The sequence below is a fragment of the Acomys minous genome, assembly GCF_964271855.1.
Source record: "Acomys minous genome assembly, chromosome: 11".
In the NCBI taxonomy this organism is placed as follows: domain Eukaryota; kingdom Metazoa; phylum Chordata; class Mammalia; order Rodentia; family Muridae; genus Acomys; species Acomys minous.
The window spans coordinates 89,411,487-89,432,491 of NC_140492.1; the positions used below are offsets into that span (position 1 = coordinate 89,411,487).

The following is a 21,005-nucleotide window of genomic DNA, read 5'->3' on the forward strand; positions in this document are numbered from 1 at the left end:
ATCTACAATAACTTAATTTAAAAAGCTGATAAATGAAAAAAGATGATAGAAATTATAGCACAAGAAAGTAATTTTTAGCTGGTGAATTTTAAAGGTTTTTTTTTAGCCACAAAATATTATATAATCAAAAAATAATTATAGATTTTAGCAAGGAAAGTTAAGACTATATAGTATCTGTAGTGGTTTGAATGAATATGGTTCCCACAGATCTATAGGGTGTGGCATGTTAGGAGGTGTGGCCTGGCTGGAGTAGTTGTGGTCTTGTTAGAGAAGTTGCATCACTGGGGGCAGGTTTTGAGGTCTCAGATGCATAAGTCAGGCCCCGTGGAGCATTCCCTTCCTTCTGCCTTTGGATCTGGATGTAACGCCCTCAGCTACACTTTTTCAGCACCATGTCTGCCCAGGTGCTGTCAAGCTTCCCACCACGTTGACAACAGACTAAACTTCTGAAACTCTCAGCCAACTCTTATGACTCTTTTATAAGAGTTTCCATGGTCATAATGTCTCCTCACAGCAACTGAAATCCTCACTAAGACAGTGTCAAATATTAAATAAAAGTACATGGTCATCTATGGAAAAGTCAAATACTACGTATAATATTGATAATCTATAAGTAATCTCTCAAAGGTGAACCAAAAGATCTGTATTAGGACATTAAAGAAGATAATGTATATATTGCTAGTGAGACCAAACTGTTAGGAAAACAAAATTAAATGCCATTCGGTGGCATTTCAGGACATTAAATTTATAACTGCCCCTTTGATTGAGAATGCCATTAACACAAACCTTTCCATAAGGCAGATTTTGTGAGGAATAGAGGCAAACACTCATACAGTAGATGAAAGCCTATAATTGTGGAGCAAATTGAAACAATGCCTGCTGTGATCCAAATAGCAGGCTCTTTCTATCTATAAAGAAACAGAACAGCAATGAACAATGAAACATAAATGGTCTTTAGCATATATTCTTGATGTGGATAAAAGAACTGGAAATAACTGAAATGACTACCAAAAGGAAATTGATAAAATAATTTTCATGGGGTGTATAGCTATACTAAAGAATATAAATATCCACATCCACTTATACTGATAATTATTATCATATGTAAAACACCCAAGATACAAACATACAATATACAACATGATCAATTACAAAGCTGCATGTATACTGTAGGTCAAGCATATGAAAATATTTTATACACTGTAAGCTAAGCTTGTGACAATATTTTGATACAGGAATTGTGTAAAAATATAAGAATACAAAAGTAAACAGTGTTAACTTCAGATAGTACAGTTAGAGCTCACTGCAAGTAAACTCTTCCTGCGTTGGCCCTGATACCCTTATTTTCACAAGCTGGTTATTTTATGTTAAATATGATTCTCTTGTATTAGTATGGTTTTTACTGATTTTTTTAAATAGGCATTTTCTGGAAAGGTTCTTTTAGTGGAAATATTGAGGAGCAGATTACATTTTCTTTTTATTTGCAAGAAAATATCATGGGATTCCATATGGAACAAAGCATGTCTTAAATTATTGTAAGTTAGAAGATTACTAGTGAGATGGTAAATAAATCATAGCAATTGCCTGCAGACTAGTTAATAGAAGAAAGATATAAGCAGCCTCTGATAATTAATGTCATGGATAGCATTAGTGTCAACTGGACAGAACCCAGCATCATTCAAGAAGAGGGAACATCAGCTTTGGAATTCCTTCTATCACATTGGTCTGTGGGCTAGTTTGTAAGGATTTTCCTTACTGCTAAATGAGTTGGGAGCTCAGCGCACTATGAGCGCTACCATCTTTTGGCAGGCGGGTTTTAACTCTCTAAGAAAAGTATCCAAATGCAAGCCAGGAGCAATCCAATAAGCAACATTCCTCCATAGTCTCTATTTCTGTCCTTGCGTCCAGATTCCTGCTTTGAATTCCTGCCCTGGCTTTCTTTGGTGATGGACTGCCATGTGCAAGCTAAATAAGTCCTTTCCTTCCTCAGTTTGTTTGGGGCCATGGTATTTATCACAGCAGCAAAAAGCAAACTAGGACTAGTCTTTTATTATTATAAATAATAGAATTTTGTTTAAAATATGACATAATAATTGTAAAACCTTTTATAATGTCATTTTGAATGCCAAACACTAGAATTTTTCAGAAAAAAAAACATACATGAAAAGGAAAAAAACAGTCATTAATTGCCTCTGGGAGACAAAGTTGTGTTTATCTCCTTCTTCATTAAGATTTTTATTCAGCATACAATTATATTTACTGTGAAACAGATTAGTAGAATTAAATGGTTAACGCTAGCATGCTCTTAATCACCTTACTACCTATACTATAGAGTTAGAATATTCAGTCAATCTATTTGCATGATTCTAAATTAATCACTTTGGAGTGTTATGAGCTACAGGCTGCCAGCAAATTGGGGAGGAAGTTCAAGCTGACAGAGAGCTTGTATTTTTTGCTATTGAATGCAGCTGTTAAACGTAGAATTTTCTCTAATTTGAGTCCATGACAGAAGATAACTGGATATTTGGAATGCTGCCACATGCCAGGTGTCCTGCAAACATAATAGTGCACAGCCACCTGCACTCAGAAAGCTTCTTTGGGCACCACGCATGTCATCTCATTGCTCCAATTCTACTTTTAAAATATAACATAAAAAGCAATGACTATCTTAAGTAGTTAAAACCACTTGTGGATATTACATTATTTCAACAAAGAGGCTATAACAATGTGATCTAGAACTCGTATATCAGCAAGCACACACAGTATTTTAAGGATTCTAAACTTTAGAATAATAGTAAGATCAAATCGGATGCCGATGGTGAATAATATATCATAATATAATAACACACTACCTAACTGCCCTGTGCTTCAGCTGAAAGTACAGACAACATATGACAAGGACATTGTTCAAATACAAGTAGTAAAAATTATGTGCCCAAATCTAATCTACATTGTATATGATTGTTTTATATAGTATTAAGATAAAATAAATATTCATAAAGACTAATTTGTATCTCTACTATACCTGTACAGCATGAACAAAGTTCTATGTCTACTGAAAAGAAATGTCTTCTAAAAATTATGCCTGTACTATGGTTGTGCATTTCTAAATCCTACCAACAATGGGTTAATGTCATATGGAGAAAGTGCTTTTATATTGGACATATAGAAGACCTAAACACTTGAATGTAATATGTTTATACTACATTTATATGGTGTACAAATAAATATATAAACAGTGATGCAAAATATGTCATATAATTTATTTGTAATATATCTGTTAACCATTTTATTCATAAATAATAACTTTAGTTATATCAAATTTTCTCTCACTGCTTTAAGAAGAAATGATTATCATTATATACCCATTGAAAATATGATCAATATATACTTTAAATCACTTTTTCATGTTATAAATATATTTTTATACTTTAAAATTTTATGAGACTATAAAATAATTACATCTCTCCCTTCTTTTTCTCTTTTTAAGCCCCCTATATACCCTACCCTGAATTCTTTCAAATCTATGGCCACTTCCTTTATTTATTGTTAATATATATATATTGTTAATATAATATATATATATATATAGCTATAGACCTCCATTTCCCACTTCTATAGCCTTCTAACAAGGTTCTAACAGAACACGTTATTGTTTGCTCAATTTTATTTAATCTTATAACTAATGTCTTTTCTAGTACAAATTCTATTTCTAATTGTATATGTAAAAAAAATGGCACTCATTTTATTTTCCTAACACCCTGTGTGGTGTTTCACTGAACTTTTCTGATGAAGAGACTGAGAAAGAAAGCAGATAGGCAGTTAAGGAGCTACCACCTCCAGCTGTGTGAGAGTTACCAACTCTTGAAATTTAGTTTTCAACCAGCTTTTGCTGGTAATATATTTGCTAACTACAATACTTCATTACCCTGACCAAAAATATTAAGCCATTTAGTGAAACACTAGATTAAGATAGATAGCATTTTCCAGAAGGACAGGTAGTGGCTTTTTTAGCCATAGATTTGTTCCTGTTCATGGTACCCTACTGTGGCATCAGCTCCAGTTGAAAACCAGACTTTCACTTAGAAGTTGTTTCATGTAAGGTTTGTGTCAAACAGATTCAGACATGAGGTGAGGTGCTGTGCACTCTGCCAATGCCAAGGCATGAGCAGCCTAGTGTTCTAAATACTCTATCTATCCTATTTGAGCGAAACCTTGGGAGGTGGGAGTCTGCTGGCGTAGTGAGTATTTTATCTAGAGAGCTAGTAGTTCCACTTTGACTCAGATTTACATGTGGATACCCACTCACTGGCCAGAATTCTCTTGAGTGCCTTGCTCTGGATGAGTTCTGTGTGCGCCCTGTTTCCACAAGCTCATTTTACATGTGACTCGAATTTATTTTTGTACTGAAAGAAGCCTTCTTAGAGCTGGTATTCTAAATTTAATGCAGGAAATGTTAGGATAAAGTCCAGGTTGGAACAGATTGCTGCCTATGCTGCCTGTTTAAGTACAGGCTGGCTTAACTGAAACAGAAACGAAAAACATTTCTAGGTTTTAAAAAAAAAAGCTAGAGTAGGGGAGCAGTTAGAGTGGGTGAAAAACATATCTGTTGGTAAGAGCCAAGACAGAATTTTGGAGAAAACATCTCTGCCTAGCAGGAAACCCAGATGACTGTAGCAATACCACAGGCGAAGGATGCTGGAAGATTCTCCCTGACATCTGAGCTGAGGATTCACAGACATTTAGGGCTGAAGAGTCAACCCTGAGTGGTTCACTTCCCTGTGCCAGTGGGTTTCTCTGTGTTCTCAGCCTGTGATGGGACAGCGGCTGAGTTCTGTCAGGTAGATACATTTTTTAAAAATCAGTGTTGAATATCAACAGCATGAAGAACATCATGATTGACAGAAGGCTTTGACCAAGTGTCTCTGGGCAATTAGATTTAGGTATATAGCAGGAAAAGCTACCCATATTTCAGAGCTGAGTCAGCTAAAGAGTGGAGCGAAAATTCATGCTAAAATACAAAATTCCCCTGATATAAATGGAGCATTCTTTTTTTCCTTTTTTATTAATTTATTCTTGTTACATCTCAATGGTTATCCCACCCCTTGTATCCTCCCATTCTTCCTTCCCTCCCATTTTCCCCTTATTCCCCTCCCCTATGACTGTTCCTGAGGGGGATTATCTCCCCCTGTATATGTTCATAGGGTATCAAGTCTCTTCTTGGTCACCTGCTGTCCTTCCTCTGAGTGCCACCAGGTCTCCCCCTCCAGGGGACATGGTCAAAGGTGAGGCACCAGAGTATGTGAGAAAGTCATATCCCACTCTCCACTCTACTGTGGAGAATGTTCTGACCATTGGCTAGATCTGGGTGGGGGTTTAAAGTTTTACGGCCTGTATTGTCCTTGGTTGGTGCCTTAGTTTGAGCGGGACCCCTGGGCCCAAATCTGCCTATCATTATGTTCTACTTGTAGGTTTCTAGGACCCTCTGGATCCTTTTACTTTGCCATTCTCCCATGCTTCTCTCATCTAGAGTCCCAATAGAATGTCCTCCTCTCTGTCTCAGTTTCGTGGTAAGTGAAGGCTTTCATGGGACATGCCCCTTGGGCTAATATGCAGATATAACTCTTCATATTTTGTCACGTTAATGAGTGTAGTGATTCATTAGAAATAATACACTATTGTGAGAAAAAATAAAATCATTGACTAATTGAGTGAAAGTACAATTTACTGATTGGAGAATTTATGTATGTGGTAGGACCCTGAAACAAAAAGAAGAGCATAGAGTCTTGAGTTCTTTATTCACTGTTTGCCATTGAGATATGTGCTGTGCTCTGTCTAGGTATCTATTTCCACATGTGAAAATCAAGGCATCAAATATGGATTCCAAGAACAGCCCTAGAACAATCTGGGCAGCATCCATTTCTGGGAAATCACGTTTGCTCTCCAATATATTTACTTGATTCATGGAGTATTTTGAGGACACTACACACTGATAATGTTTCCTTCTGAAGTTATTTCACAAACTGGGAAAGGCATTCCTCTATCTTAATCAATCATTTAAATTTGGCTTACTATCCTTAATGAATAATCTCACAAATGAGAAAAGTTCCACATAAATCTAAAAACACACACGTTTGTATAGATGTGTGTGTGTGTATGTGTGTGTGTGCACGCGTGTGTGTGATCTCAAAATGCAACACTTAGAAAAATTTTCACATATTTTGATGGGTATTTGTGTCACCAAATATGCTCTCTTTCTGTTTATACACCACAGATATCTGTTGTCATTCCTGACCTGTGTCTGACCCATAAACATCTGCTTGGAGTTACACTGCAATCTCATAGGAGGGGAGGCCTGAGGTGGGAACAAAAGAGCACATTGTCTGAAAGTCCTGAGGTCACTAATGGGATCATGGTGGTTAAAGATGATAAGGTCAAGGATGCAGCTTGGAACTTAGTCATAGGAAGTAGCTGCCAGAGGGTGCTTTGTAGAGGCAGGAAGGGAAGCTATACATCAAGAAACACAAATAAAAAACAAAAGCAAAGGTGGCTTCAAAAGTTGTCTTCCAAGAAAATAGAGTTTCTGAGTTTAGTTTTCATCAGCACTGTAAAGTGTAAAAAAAGATTCAAGAGTGAGTTTTAAAATAATTAAGGAAGTTCTGGGACTGTTTTATGTTGTGATCTTTTCTGAAAAGCAGCCCCAACCCTTTGATTTCACTTATATTTTGATAATTTTAGTACATAATAGGTTAGTGTTCAATTCGCTTCATTTTAGGTTTTATCCACAGGACTCGTTTGTAGGTTTTATTGACTTCATTTTCCAGGAATGACAAAATACCCAGACCTTACAGTTAGACTTTCATATTTTTAATCCTTCATTTTTTTCCTTTTCTCCAGTTGCCCTTATATATGCATTCACTTGATTTCATCCTAAAATTATTGAGTTTATAATTTCATGAAAGGGGATTTTCAGTGCACAGTAATTGCTAACAATCAATTACATATTCTAGAATTGACCAAAATTCACAGGAACTCAATGAGAACCTTATGTAATTATCAAATTCCATCACTGTTCATATTGTTCTTTGTAGGTAATTTTGTTTTTATGTGATTTGATTGATCAACACAGCTGAACATAAATTATGAGTGGAAATACTCAAGTCAGTGTCAGATGGTTGGAAGACAGGTGAACTAGTTTAATATAAGAAGAACTAGTGAGCTAAGCTGACCATCACTTTATTTTAAAATGGTCAGCGTGGTTGTCCAAGACAACTTGGACTATGCACCTCATAGCAAAATCAAAATATAAGCCTCTGATGGGCACAGCTATCTCTTTCAAAGTACAAATAACCAGGAGAATTTTCCTCAACGTGCGTGGGTTTTAATCTCTTGAGTTCGAGAGACATGCAGATTTATAATGGGTTAAGTCATTGCCCTTAAAGAATGTTCTCTTCTCTCTTTTTTATTTTTTAGGTTGATCTTCTTGTCCCCACCAAAGTGACTGGCATCATCACACAAGGAGCTAAGGATTTTGGTCATGTGCAGTTTGTTGGTTCATACAAACTAGCCTACAGCAATGATGGAGAGTACTGGACTGTGTACCAGGATGAAAAGCAGAGAAAAGATAAGGTAAAATGTTCATGGGATTGATAGAGTGAAGATTCAGATTCTGAATATTATTTTAGTTGGAAAAATCTTCATGTAATATAATCTGATCATGGTTTCCCATTTTCCCGACTCTCCTCGGGTGTCTCCACTTCCTTACCTACCCAACTAAATGCCTCTTCTTTCTTTCTCTCTTTAGAGAACAAAAGAGGCAAACAGCAAAAACTAATAACAATCAAAGGAAAGAAAGAACAATAGAAAAAAGTGTAACCATGTGCATTTGCACCCACTCCCCAATTCCCGAAATAATGACTATGAGATTTGATTTATGAATAAATGCCTAGACCATAAGCTTTGGTTCATTCCCCAACTAGCTCATAACTACCTTACTCATTTATTCTGTTCTGTGTATACCACACAGCTGTTTACCTGTCCTCAGTTCTTTATCTCTGCAAGTTTCATAGAGTCTGGTGAAATCTGTCTCCTCTGACTCTCTCCCTGGGTTCCTCTCTTTCTTCTGGATTTCCCACCTCCTATTTCTTGCCTCAGCTAATGGGCAATCAGCTTTTATTGACAGGTGATGTTTCCATACACTACAGAATAGAGGGGGGGTAGAGAAAGGAAAGAGGTCAGGAAGACCAGAAATACACACACACACACACACACACACACACACACACACACACACACACACACAAACATATTAAAATATAAAACTGGAATCCGTAATATATGAGCAAAGGGCCAATAAGAAAAAAATCCAAACAATTTCAAATTCATTTAAAAAATAATGGCAAGATATACAATAAAAAGGGTTAAATAAGAATTTCAAAGAAGAGTTCACAGTAGAGTATGTGATAGTGAAAACTACAAAAGTAAATACCTCTCATAAAATACACTAAGATCTGGATATGTAAAAACTTAGGAGAGGAAAGGCGTTTTATACTAATTAGCTTGCATAAAATTTCTACTTAGACAAATACCACTATTAGATTATAAGTGAATTAGGGCTATTAGAAAAAACATTTAGTTGAGAAAAATATTTTATGGGTAACTGTTCTAAAATACTTAATATTTCCTGAATTATATGACAAATAGGAACTTTACAGATAGGCAAATTTGGGGTGCTATGTTATGTTAGTTCATAGAAATAAACCTGATTCTTCTCTGCTAAGTTTGATTGGATATATTACAATTTGGAAACTTAAATTTTCTCTGATATAAGTCATCTGTTTATATGACTATAAACACCATGTAGCTCTTTAAGTTCACTTCTGGTCCTCTTGAACTCTTTTTAACCAACTGGTAACAATTGCTGTGGAACTCTGGAGAATAGAAGTCTTAGAGTCTGGCTTCTAATTCTGGTTTTATATTATAATATAGCCTCCAGTAGCCCAGAGGCACTGAGTTGAGTTATTACTCAGTGTCCTTTATGCAAATAGCTCAAGATTTCAGAAGACATCAATAGAAACGCTTAGCTCAAGTGTTCAGGGTAAAGTTTAAGAAACTCACACATTTCAAGTGTTTCTGAGTTTATAACATTTTATGTTAGGTAAAGCCTGTGTATCTTTGCTTTTGGTGTATTATAAACCAACAAAAAGACTATCTTTCTTACTCAAGTGTTCAAGGCAGAGAATTTATAAATCTGCCCAGATACCCATAGGCCGGCAAAGCTATTTCAGTGAAACACTAGTTTGAGTCCAGTTCAACTAGCTCCTTTAGCAGAAACATTTTGGGCTCTAATTTAAACAGGCTACATCTGTTTGTATTTTCATGCCTGTGAATAGTGAACTTAACGATGCAGCACACACCCATGATTTACATTTTAAAACCTCAGAACCTGGATGCTCTTATGACATCACATTAAGTCATACACATGCTTTACAAAGCAATGTATCAGGCTCTATTTTTTTTTTAATGGAAAAAAGTTCCTGCAATGTATTCAATGTATTGTGATCATAGTTTCCATTTTCCCCAATGCCTCGCAGATGCTCCCTATCACCCCACCCACCCAAATCACATTTTTGTTGAGAGAAATTACTGTTTCATTCAGCAATGTAAACTTCATATTCAGTGGCATATCAGATCAAAAACATATTGAAATTTTGTTATAAATATCTTCAGATATATTTATGAGGTATAAACCACATTTAGCAACAAGTGGTTATAAATAATGTTTTAAACTCCTCTCAGGATTTATAAACACTTTGGTGCATTGGATTGTATGCTGCATAAAATGGAGATTTGAAACTTTATACCCTTATGCTTTAAGCTTCATATAGTCTTGAAATTAGTTTTGAGACACTGAAGTCATTTAAGCTATTTCAAATATTTACTAAAAATCGATAATACTGAAATCCTTATAGTTTCTGGGGCATGATGGTACATGCATGGTGGTACATAACTCAGGAATCTGAGGCAAGAAACCTGGCACAAGTTAAAGGCTAGCCTTGGGTTACGGTAAGAAACATTTTCTACAACACAAAATCTAAAAGGAAAGAACAAGCAAGCATTCATTTGTTGAAATGCTTAGCTCTGTTTATATTTAAAATGTAAATTAATGTTTATGTTTGAATATTTTAAATTATTTTACTTATAGACTAGGCATTTGCTAGTGAACACACGAGATCTTGTTATCTCAGTCTGAAACATATACAGATACTTTCAGTGAAGTTGCCAGATAACGTTCTGCAAGTTTTCTGTACCCTCCTGGTGTTTCATTTGCTGCTTACGATCTGTGACTGAGAGGAATATGACTCTCTCTCTCTCTCTGTATGATTACTGACTTGCCTATTTCTCTTTGCCATGATATCACAGTTTTATTCATATATTTGCATAAACAAGGCCTTCTTGTCGCTTAGAAATTAAGTAACCCCTGCGTCATATAATATTTCGCTCTAAATATCTGTTTTCATCAGGCATTGGTAGAGACACTACAGCATTTGAAAACATTACCTCTGCGTAATGTATGTAAATTTTTCTTATTTAAAAGACATATAAGATGAAATGCTATTGAGTACATTTCACGTGGAAATATATACAGACAGTTCTGATTCCTTCTTGATTTCTTTGACTTTCTTCATTGATTGCTTTAACAAATTTGGGGAAATCAATTTGAAAGTCCACTCAGAAACAATGTTGCAGGTCGGGGAGTGTAGTCCATTTCTTCCAGGTTCTTGACCCCCCCCCCTGTCCAAAGAATGAAAAATAAGGGCTCACATGGTTTGGTAATAAAGTGTGATTGCTTTTAGGACACTAAGTGTTGTCTCTGAACTCTAGAGGAGGCAAAGCTGCTTCCTAAGTGGGGCACAGTTTGAGTGATTCTCTCTCTAGATCTCCACAGTAGCTCACACAACCATTGTTCTTCCGTTCATAGTCCCCCTCCTAATGCTCTTAGTCATGTGCATGCATTCAATTATGCAAAGATATAAAATGCTAAACAAGGAAGTCTCTATAAAATGGTATTAGAGGACAGCTCTGCCTTATTGAGAGTGTGCACCCCAAACGAGTTCAATCCGGATTGGGCCCTCTATTATTCATACTCCTTTGGAACACGTTTGAATAGAAACTGTCTAAATTTGATTGTTAACCAGGCCGAGGGAACTCCTAAATCTTTTTTTCCAGATGGAAGTATGCATGTGAGGTATGGAGGCATATGGAGGTCACTAGGAACATTACTGGGAGAGTGATGGGCAGACAAAACAGAATACTAGAGCCCACAGCCTATGCAGATGAAAGTACCAGGTCAATGGTGTCCCAAGCTAAACTAGCTCCTATGTTTGCTGGCCTCAACAGGATTATGTCAGAAAAAAATAGTCATAAAGTAGTACTATCTCTGTTTTACCATAGTAGTATAAATTAAACTCTAAAAATTAAATGCTTTGTCTGTGTTTCCACGGACTTGAGTAACTGATCTTTAGAATGCTTATGAAAAAAAACATATCTACACATAGGTGTATCTGAGTATACAGGTAAGTGCATTCATCTACCTATGCATACAGAAGCACCTAAACTCTATGGAAAGCGAAGGATGCCCTGTTTTCATGATGAAGAGGTCAGTTTCTAGCCACCCACTCATAACCTCCTCAATTCTGTTTCTTAACAGTATTCAGTATTCAGTCTTGTCTGGCTGAGCCTCTGATGGCACTTTCATACAGTCAACATGTTCTTTCAGTCCTCTTTCCAGTGTATCATATTTTCTAACCCTGAACTGGCTTTTCTCTTTCTTCACGACATCATTTCAGCAGTTTGTATTCGAAAGTCAAATGTTCCCTTGCCCTTATGAGGCTGGCATTTGTTTCACACAGCTACAGTGCAGTTTTACTATGTTTAGCAGGAAAACTACAAAACTTGACAGGCACTTTCGGCATTTAATTTTTTGAGGATAAAAGCCAAAGCCAAACAAAAATAAATTTCAGGAAGAGGTCATATATGGAAAGAAAATAAAAGTTAAAAATAAGTTTCCTGATTCACTATATTAGTCATAATGTCATAGTGTTGGGATGCAAATTTATATCACAAGAGCTTTGAGGGGGGAAAGCTGGTCATGATTTATTTCTTCTTCATGCTTGAAATCATTAAAACCATTAAAAATGAGATGAAAAAGAATGAAAATTTCACCAGAAACGTTCAGAAAAGATGCTGTGGATCCTTAAGGAAAGAAAGACACATGTTATTCAATTAATGGACACAACATCTCTGTTCACTAATGCTGGTGAATGTTTTTATTCAGTGGCTGGTTCAGATACTAAGCTCTCTGGTCCTCACACTCACGGGTATGTCTATTGAAAGCATAGCCCATCTGCTGGCTTGTGCCTACAAGTCTACTTCCAAGAAAATAAGTCAGGTGGAGGAGGGCCATAAGTCCAGATCCAGCTTAGAGACAGTGTGATTTCAAGTAGGCATGGCCTCCAGAATGAAACTAGAAAATGAGAGAGAGAGAGAGAGAGAGAGAGAGAGAGAGAGAGAGAGACAGAGAGAGAGAGACAGAGAGAGAGAGACAGAGAGAGAGAGACAGAGAGAGAGAGACAGAGAGAGAGAGACAGAGAGGAGAGAGAGAGAGAGATTTCTGGCTCTGCTTGGCAGTAGCATGAAAGAAGGAGAAACGCTTCACTCTCCTCCCCCTGGCAAGCAGGAGAGCTATCCCTTCCTCATGAGATCAGGTGACCTGACCACATTCCTCAGAGGCCACAACACTCAGGAGAATGGGCCCTGCACATCATTTGAGCAGCTGGCCCTGGCTGCAGAGGTTGCAGTTAAGCTTGCAACTTGAGAATCTTCTGACTATCCCAGATCCAGGGCTTTGAACTGTCCCACACCTATCATCTACACTATCCATGAATTGCCGAGGTGCATGAATGGACTGGTCCTGTAAATCCAAAACTACCTGATCTCCATGACCGAGGGCAACAACAGTATATCCAAGAGGAGTCCCAGTGACATTCCAGCATCAATAGAGTAGCATAAGCCAGAGACCTCATACTAGACCAATGAGTCATTGCAATGAACATTTGTAAGCAGGGAATATGGACAAGAGGGTATGCTGTGGAACACACTGTGATACACTACAGCTTCTATATTGAGACTTTTTTTTTCTCTGTTGTGGGGGAGGTTGCAAGGGCAGGTAGGAAGGGAGGGCAGATGAGTGGGCCTGAGGTGCATGATGTGAAATTCACAAAAAAAAAACAATAAAAAGTAGAAAGAAAGAAAGAAAGAAAGAAAGAAAGAAAGAAAGAAAATACTGACTTCTGATCCCTGCCTCAGAGGATCTGAAGGTTATGCTTGTCTGAATGTTTATAGAGACCATTACTGTTTTCATTGAAAATCCCAGATCATTCTATTTTACCAATAAAGACTCAGGAGCCAGATGTTGTGGTTAAAAATTCTGCTAGCTCAGAGAGACAGAGAAAGCACCCAGATGAACATCCTACCCACTCACATCCTAATGGAGAAGACACAAAAGGCTCAGTAGCTCAGCTGAAGGCCCAGGAGGAAAAGGCCAAAATACCCAAGGCTAAAAGCTTGCTGCCTGTAGACCCAAAAATCCAAAGGCGGAGGAGCTGAGGAGCTGAGGAGCTCAAGAGCTCAAGAGCTAAGAGCCAAAGAGCCAGAGACTCCAGCTAAAATCCCAAGCCCCAGGAGCTAAAGTTCCAAAGACCCAAAACCTCTTCTACTTTTTAAAAAAAATTATTATAATTTATTCAAATTACATCCTGATTGTTATCCCTTCACTTGTATCTTCCTGATCCACCCTCGCTCCCTTCCTTACTCCCTCTTCCTCCCTATTCCACCTCCCCTAGACCTCTGACCTAACAAATTAGGAATATAAAGCTCATCTAAGGAGTGACATTTGTATTCATTCAATCATTTGCAAGAAGACTGTAGCTGAGCATGTTCTAGTGGAACAAAGATCACCATTTATAATGAGGAAAGGTGCAAAACCTTCTCCTTCCTCGGCACATTTTTAAAAATTCAAGTGTAGCTGATTAACTGCATTGTCTGATAGATTAAGTTCAAGGAGGTTCCCTGCACAGATTATCAATTTCATATGTCCATGACTTTCTGGTTGACAAAAAGAATCAGTGACCATCTCAGAGCCATTCCCTTCCCTAGCATCTTGTGGAAACAACAAGGACTGGGCCACCAAGAGTGTTCAATGTATAAAAGCTCTTACCACCAAACCCAGTGACTTGAATTCAATCCTCAGGACCCGTGTTGTGGAAAGCAAGAACTGTCTAATGCTAAGTTGGCCTTATCATGTGTGCGGTGGCATGTACACACACATACACACACATACACACACACACACACACACACACACACACACGAGTAAATAAAAAAATATAATATAGGTAGCAATGCTAACATACCTAAACCTCACTACAAGGCCTCCTTGGTCTGATCTGAAAGGTGAATTAAACTTTAAAAAGATAGCAAATGCCACCCAACATCTTGCCACACCTCCTGGAGGAATCACTATTACAGAACTGAACGTAAATGAGAAAATTTAAAGGCCCTCAAACGGCAGCTAGCAGAATAAACATTAGCAAGGCTGTCTCTTTGAAATGTGGTTGGAGTGAAAATTTTAATAGAAACAGTCCTCTTCAGGGTGAGAGAGATGGCTCAGGAGGGAAAATTCTTTCGGCACATGAGGAGCTCGGATTCTGAGAAGGCATGTACAACGACAGTTGTGCTAACATCTGCCTGGATCATGGTGCTGGAGAAGTGGAAACTGTTGGGCTCTTGGTGACCTCCGATCTTGGCGAGAGACCATGTCTATAAATAAGTGTAACAAGTATGTGAAAAGCAACAGAAAACATTAACCTCTGACCTCCACATGTGTACGTTCACACACAAGCACATGAATGCACATATGCTACTTGCATACAAACACACACACACATGTGCACACACACATTCACTTTGAAAATAAAGAAAATGAAATTTGTGGTAATTCTGGAGGAAGATGGGGCTGGGGCTGGGGCTGATCACTTGCCCACAGGAGCTGTTAGGCTCATTCTCTCACAGTTTAGCCCTGACACCATTTTCAAGTAAGGTTCAGTGGAAAGGGGAAAAAAGTTTTTTTTCTGAAAGCAATTGCCAAGAAAGAAATGAAGCTTTCTTGCAATGCTAACATACCTAAACCTCACTACAAGGCCTCCTTGGTCTGATCTGAAAGGTGAATTAAACTTTAACAAGATAAGATAGTAAATGAAAGAAATCTAAGCACATGAAGTCTTAGATTTCAAAGATAACAAGCAAATTATCCCACTACCTGATGGAAACCACAGAAAGCCACTGACTTTATTCACTCGGCTGTTTGCTGAATGGTTTAATTGAAACTAAACTTAAGGAGACAGTGATATAGTTTAAGCTTTGTTTAAAAGGCAGGACATTGCTATTCAAATACACACCATCTGGTATGAATTGTTTGGAAACATACCTGCTTTACTTTGCTATAATTCAGCATTAAGGACTGTCATAGTATCACTGCCTATTGCTGTAATGAAATACCATGACCGAAAAACAGCTTGGGGAGGAAATGATTTATTTTGCATATGTTTCTACATCACAGTCCACTATTGAAGGAAGTCAGGGCAGAAACTTGGAGACAAGAGCTTATGCAGAAGTCATGAAGGGATGCTGCTGGCTGCCTTGCTCATCATGCCTTGTTAAGCCTGCTTTCTTATAAAACCCAGGATGGCATACCCAGGGGTTGCACCGCCTACAATGAGTTGGGTCCACCACATCAATCATCAGATGAAAAAAAAATGCAATATTGTCTTGCCAGTCCACAGGGGAAATTTCCTGAGTTGAGTTATCTCTTCTAGAATGACTCTGGCTGGGTCAAGTTGACATGAAACTGAGCCAGCACAGTGACCTTTCTAATACATACAAACACACACACACACACACACACACACACACACACACACACACACACACACACATTCAGCATCACTGAAGCCTCCAAGTACACAGATGCCAGGAGGCGCATGCCAGCCCACGCTACCCACATGTATGGAGGCACAGACCAATACACAGACCAGATTACAGACCACATGTACTTGGGCACAGAAATCTACAGGAAGGCTCACACCAGCATGTTGGTGAAAGCGAAGGCTCTGGCATCTCGCCTCAAGGCCATCTCAGGACATCTTGACAAAAGAGTAGCATTCTGCCAGAAACAGAAATAATGTTATAACTGAATAGGGCAATGTTGAATTTGGGGTTTGCCAAACTTCTGATGTCACCATTTTCTGCCGATTCATGTCTCACGCCCAAGTCCATGATCAGCATGTTACGGCTGAACTGCACTCAGTATTGTTTAAAATACATCTTATAGACTTCTGCATCATACATATATTTCTAGCTTTTAGATGCATATCCTACTACTAGTATACTACCTGTCGTTTATCTGAGGCCATGACTAAAAGGGGCACAACGAGAGAGGAATGTCCATGAACAGAAAAGATGATTTAGCTGAGTGGAAAATGAGTATTTAGACCTAATGGACCAAATCTGAATGTGTAAGCCAGCACCTTGTTACATTGTTACGGTGTACGAAGACATGATAGGGACTCCCTTCTCAGAAGCATTTCTGATAATAAGGTACAGGGTACAGCATGGAAGACAGGATGCAAAGGCAAACACACAGCTGAATCCACTGGGGAGCTAGCTGTTCCAAGTCTTTTATCTCACAGGGGCACCAAGGGCCTCCCTAGCTGAACTGGATGCTCTTGAGTCTAGGTTCTAGAAAGCTTGAAAAAACAGGAAGGGACATGGAAAGCAGGATGCACCTGAGGATGAGATAAAGCTAAGAAAGAGGGTTAACAATGCCTCGCATAATTACAGCTGTAGAGGGAAAGAGCATTCTGGGTGATAACCAGCAAGAGTGACAGGCTCGCCACAGACACAAGCATGAGGTCATTTTATCATCAGGAGCTCATGAATTCACTAAGAGCTGTTCAACTTATATATAGACATTGTGGAAAGCTAGTTATATTTCAAAAATAAACTGAGTTTTCTGGGAGAATTCTTGGTGTTCTATTCTATGCCCTCTAAAAGTAAAGACTGAGGATATAAAACAGACTGATTTTAACAAATGAAAAACTTAAATTGTGTTAGCATTTAGACTTTTTAACCTTCTTTGTATATAAAGGAACCAACTAAAATATTCTTGAAAATAAAAACAAACACACAAAACACAATAAATGTGCTTAAAAGTGCTAAGAAAACACACTCATAGACACAAACACAAGACACAAAATCTATGCATTGGCATTTGGTTGGAGTCGGTGCGTCCAACATGATTGAGTGATTCCTATTTAGTGCTATTAATCCTAGCAGATGCTATAAAGATAAGTTTAAGGAAACTCACAGAAGAAAACAAAACAATGCAGATCGAGACATGATTTTCCTCTTTTGTTGTTAATTGTTTTAACAACATTTCTTTTGGAGGATTTGATAAACGATCCTAAAATCTGAAACCACGTGTTTTTGTCTTTCTTACAGATGACTCCATAAGAATTTACAAATGCATACGAAAAACTGTAGCCGCATTATCAAAGAAAAATGCTTAAGAATACAAATAATAAGGCGTTTGATTTTTGCACACATTAATTTATTAATTTCCCAAATTCTTAAACAACCAAAAAATTATGTATTTTTCATTTTATAAATGTTTGTAATTGTTTATTTTATTGAAAACACTTTTTTGTTTCATACAAGATATTCTGATCAGGGTTACCCCTCCCCCAATCCCTCCCAGATCCTGCCCATCTCCCCACACATTGAAATTCATGCCTTCGTTCTATTGTTCTTTAGAAAAGGGACAATTTATATGTTTAAACATTTATCACTCACTGTAAATCAATAAACATGTCCATATTAAAGATTTTGAACATCTCCTCAGGTTCCTCTAATGTAGTATTATACATAATTACATAGTGACATAATGACATTACTCCTAAACAGAGATATTATGCACTAAGTTGTCCAGATTATGCTGGCACTACTACCATGAGAAACAGTCATTCCTATTAGGAATATAAACTCAAAATGCTTACATATTAAGATACTAATGATGGACCCCCAACAAAATAATCACAATTAGACAGCTTTAATAGATTACTTTAAATTAATGAACATTACTATTAATTGACAGACAGTAAAGAAGCTAATATAGGTAGAGGAAAATACTAGCTAAAAGAAAAATATTAGTATTTTTATTAGGAAACACACTAAGACCTATCTGATGTGAACCTAATTATTAATTTTCTATGCAGAAAATGAGTAACTAGTTAGTATGACTTTGAGAAAACCCACACCTTGCTCCTGTAACAAGAACTGTGGACCAAAAGACAGGCAAAGGACATTCTGATCCTTGTTTCATAACAAAACAACCAACAAAAACCAAATGTTAATTATGTAGTATAATTTAAGGCTAAAAAGTGATCAAGGACATCATCTCTATGTGGCAAATGTGCCAGCTTTACGATCCACCAACGGGCCATCAGCAGCAATATATTCGGCAAATAAGTGTTTTCTTTTTTTTCAACATTTTCAAAATAGCTTAATTCATGTGCTTACTCTTCTAGCTTTTTATAGTCTCAGTCCCAAAAAGAATAAAAGCAACTTGTTATATGACCATGTAACTGTAAAACAATTTTCCATAGTGGATAAAATTGCCCACTTAGCACAGTTTCATATGTTTCCTTTACTTTTTAAATTTTAAATAGAAAATTTATCAATCCTGATTTGTAATGAATTAATTGGATAGCAAGCTCTTGGAACTATAGCCTGACTTAGACTACAGGGCTCTTTTAAAAAGCAATACATATCTCATAGTCATCAGGCTTTTTTTCTGTCATAGATTATTTTGTTTTTTGTTACAAATAACTGCATAAAATATATTCAATACTAAATCATAAAAATAACATGAACCTCCACAGCCTCTTTTTTGAGGGCATATTCTGTTTGGAATTTCACTAAGTTGGATAAATTTTACTATATGAATTTTTATTCATTCGCTAAGGTTTTTTTCCCTGAAACATTTTGTTCTGTTTTATTTTTATTTATTTTTGATGTATACTTTCTTTATTGTAATTTATTCACATTATATCCCAATTGTTATCCCCTCCCTCTTATTTTCCCATTCCCTACACTTCTGCCCTATTCCCCTTCCCTACACTTCCTATTGGGGGCCACTCCTATCCAACTCTATGGCAGCAGCCTACTAGTCTCACCAGGACAGCCCACAGCCCCATCCTCTGTGTGCCTGCTAGGTCATCTTGCCAAGAGGTCCTGAACAAATGCTCAATATCCCTAATCGACAGGGAAATGCAAATCAAAACAACTCTGAGATTCCATCTTACACCTATCAAAAATTCAAGTGACAGCACGTGCTGGAGACGATCAGAGAAAGGGGAGCACTCCTCCACTGCTGGTACGAGTGCGGGCTTATACAACCACTTTGGAAGTCAATGTGGTGCTTTCTCTGAAAACTGGGAAGAGTGCTACCTCAAGACCCAGCTATACCACTCCTGGTCATCTACCTGAAACATATTTTTAAATTTATCATAATTTACTCAGATGGCATCCTGATTGTAATTTCCTCACTTGTATCTTTCCATTCCCATCCTTCCTCCCACTTCCACCCTATTCCCCTCCCCTAGACCTCTGACAGAAGGGGACCTCTTCCCCAACGATATAATCACAGCCTATCAGGTCTCATCCAGATAGCCTGCTTCCCCTTCCTCTTCCACCAGGCCTCCCCAAGAAGGGGAAGTGATTAAATCCAGGCCATCAGAGTGCATATCAGAAGCAATCCCACTCTCCTCATCTGAACGGGGGGGGGGGGGGGGGGGGTCTAGGTTTGCTGCATACATTGTCCTTGGTTGGTGCAACAGTTTGTGCGGGCCCCTCTGGGTCCAGATCTCCTGACCTTGATGGTCTCCTTGTGGGGCTCCTGAACCTTCTGGGTCCTTCCATCCACCCTTTCTTCCATGCCACTCTCACCTGCAGTCTGGAAGCGAGTCCCAACATCTGTCCCAATCCCCCACTGGGTGTAGTCTCTCAGAGGACATCTATGTTGGGTTAATAACTACTTATAAGTGAGTATATACTATGTCTGTCTTTCTGGGTTTCCTCACTCACGACGATCATTTCTAGTTCCATCCATTTGCCTAAAAATTTCAAGATTTCCTTGTTTTTAATAGCTGAGTAGTATTCCATTGTGTAAATGTACTACAGTTTCTTTATTCATTCTTCAGTTGAGGGACAACTAGGTTGTTTCAAGACTCTGGCTATTACAATAAGGCGGCTATGAACATAGTTGAGCAAATGTTCTTGTTATATGGGGGAGCATATTTTGGCTATATGCCCAGGATTGGTATTGCTCAGTCTTGTCATAACACAATTCCCAATTTTCTGAGAAAGCACAAGATTGATTTCCCAAGTGGTTGTACAAATTTGAGCTCTCAAAAGCAATGGAGGAGTGTTCCCGTTTCTTCACATCCTCGCCAAGATGTGCTATCACTTGAGTTTTTGATATTAGCTATTCTGATGGATGTAAGATGGAATCTCAGAGTTGTTTTGATTTGACTAAGGATGTTGAGCATTTCCTTAAGTGTTTCTCAGCCATTTGATATTCCTTTGGTGAGAATTCTGTTTTGCTCTGTACCCCAATTTTAATTGTGTTATTTGATTTGGTGGTGTAATTTTTTGAGTTCTCTATATATTTTGGATATTAACCCTTGTAGGATGTAGGGTTGGTGAAGATCTTTTCCCAATCTTTAAACTACCATTTTTCTCTGTTGACAGTGTCCTTTGCCTTATGAAGCTTTATAGTTTCCTGAGGTCCCATTTATTAATAGTTGATCTTAGAGCCTGAGCTATTG

At 37.8% G+C, this 21,005-nt stretch overlaps 1 protein-coding gene across 2 annotated transcripts in view; it reads left to right on the forward strand.

The window, feature by feature from the left end:
* The window catches only part of EDIL3 (EGF like repeats and discoidin domains 3), a 460,517-nt gene that overhangs the window by 420,837 nt on the left and 18,675 nt on the right, over positions 1–21,005 (forward strand). For both annotated transcript variants that reach the window (XM_084802296.1, XM_084802295.1), the window contains one exon: positions 7,474–7,629. In XM_084802296.1, the coding sequence (XP_084658422.1) occupies positions 7,474–7,629 (156 nt within the window). The remainder of the gene's footprint in view (positions 1–7,473; positions 7,630–21,005) is intronic.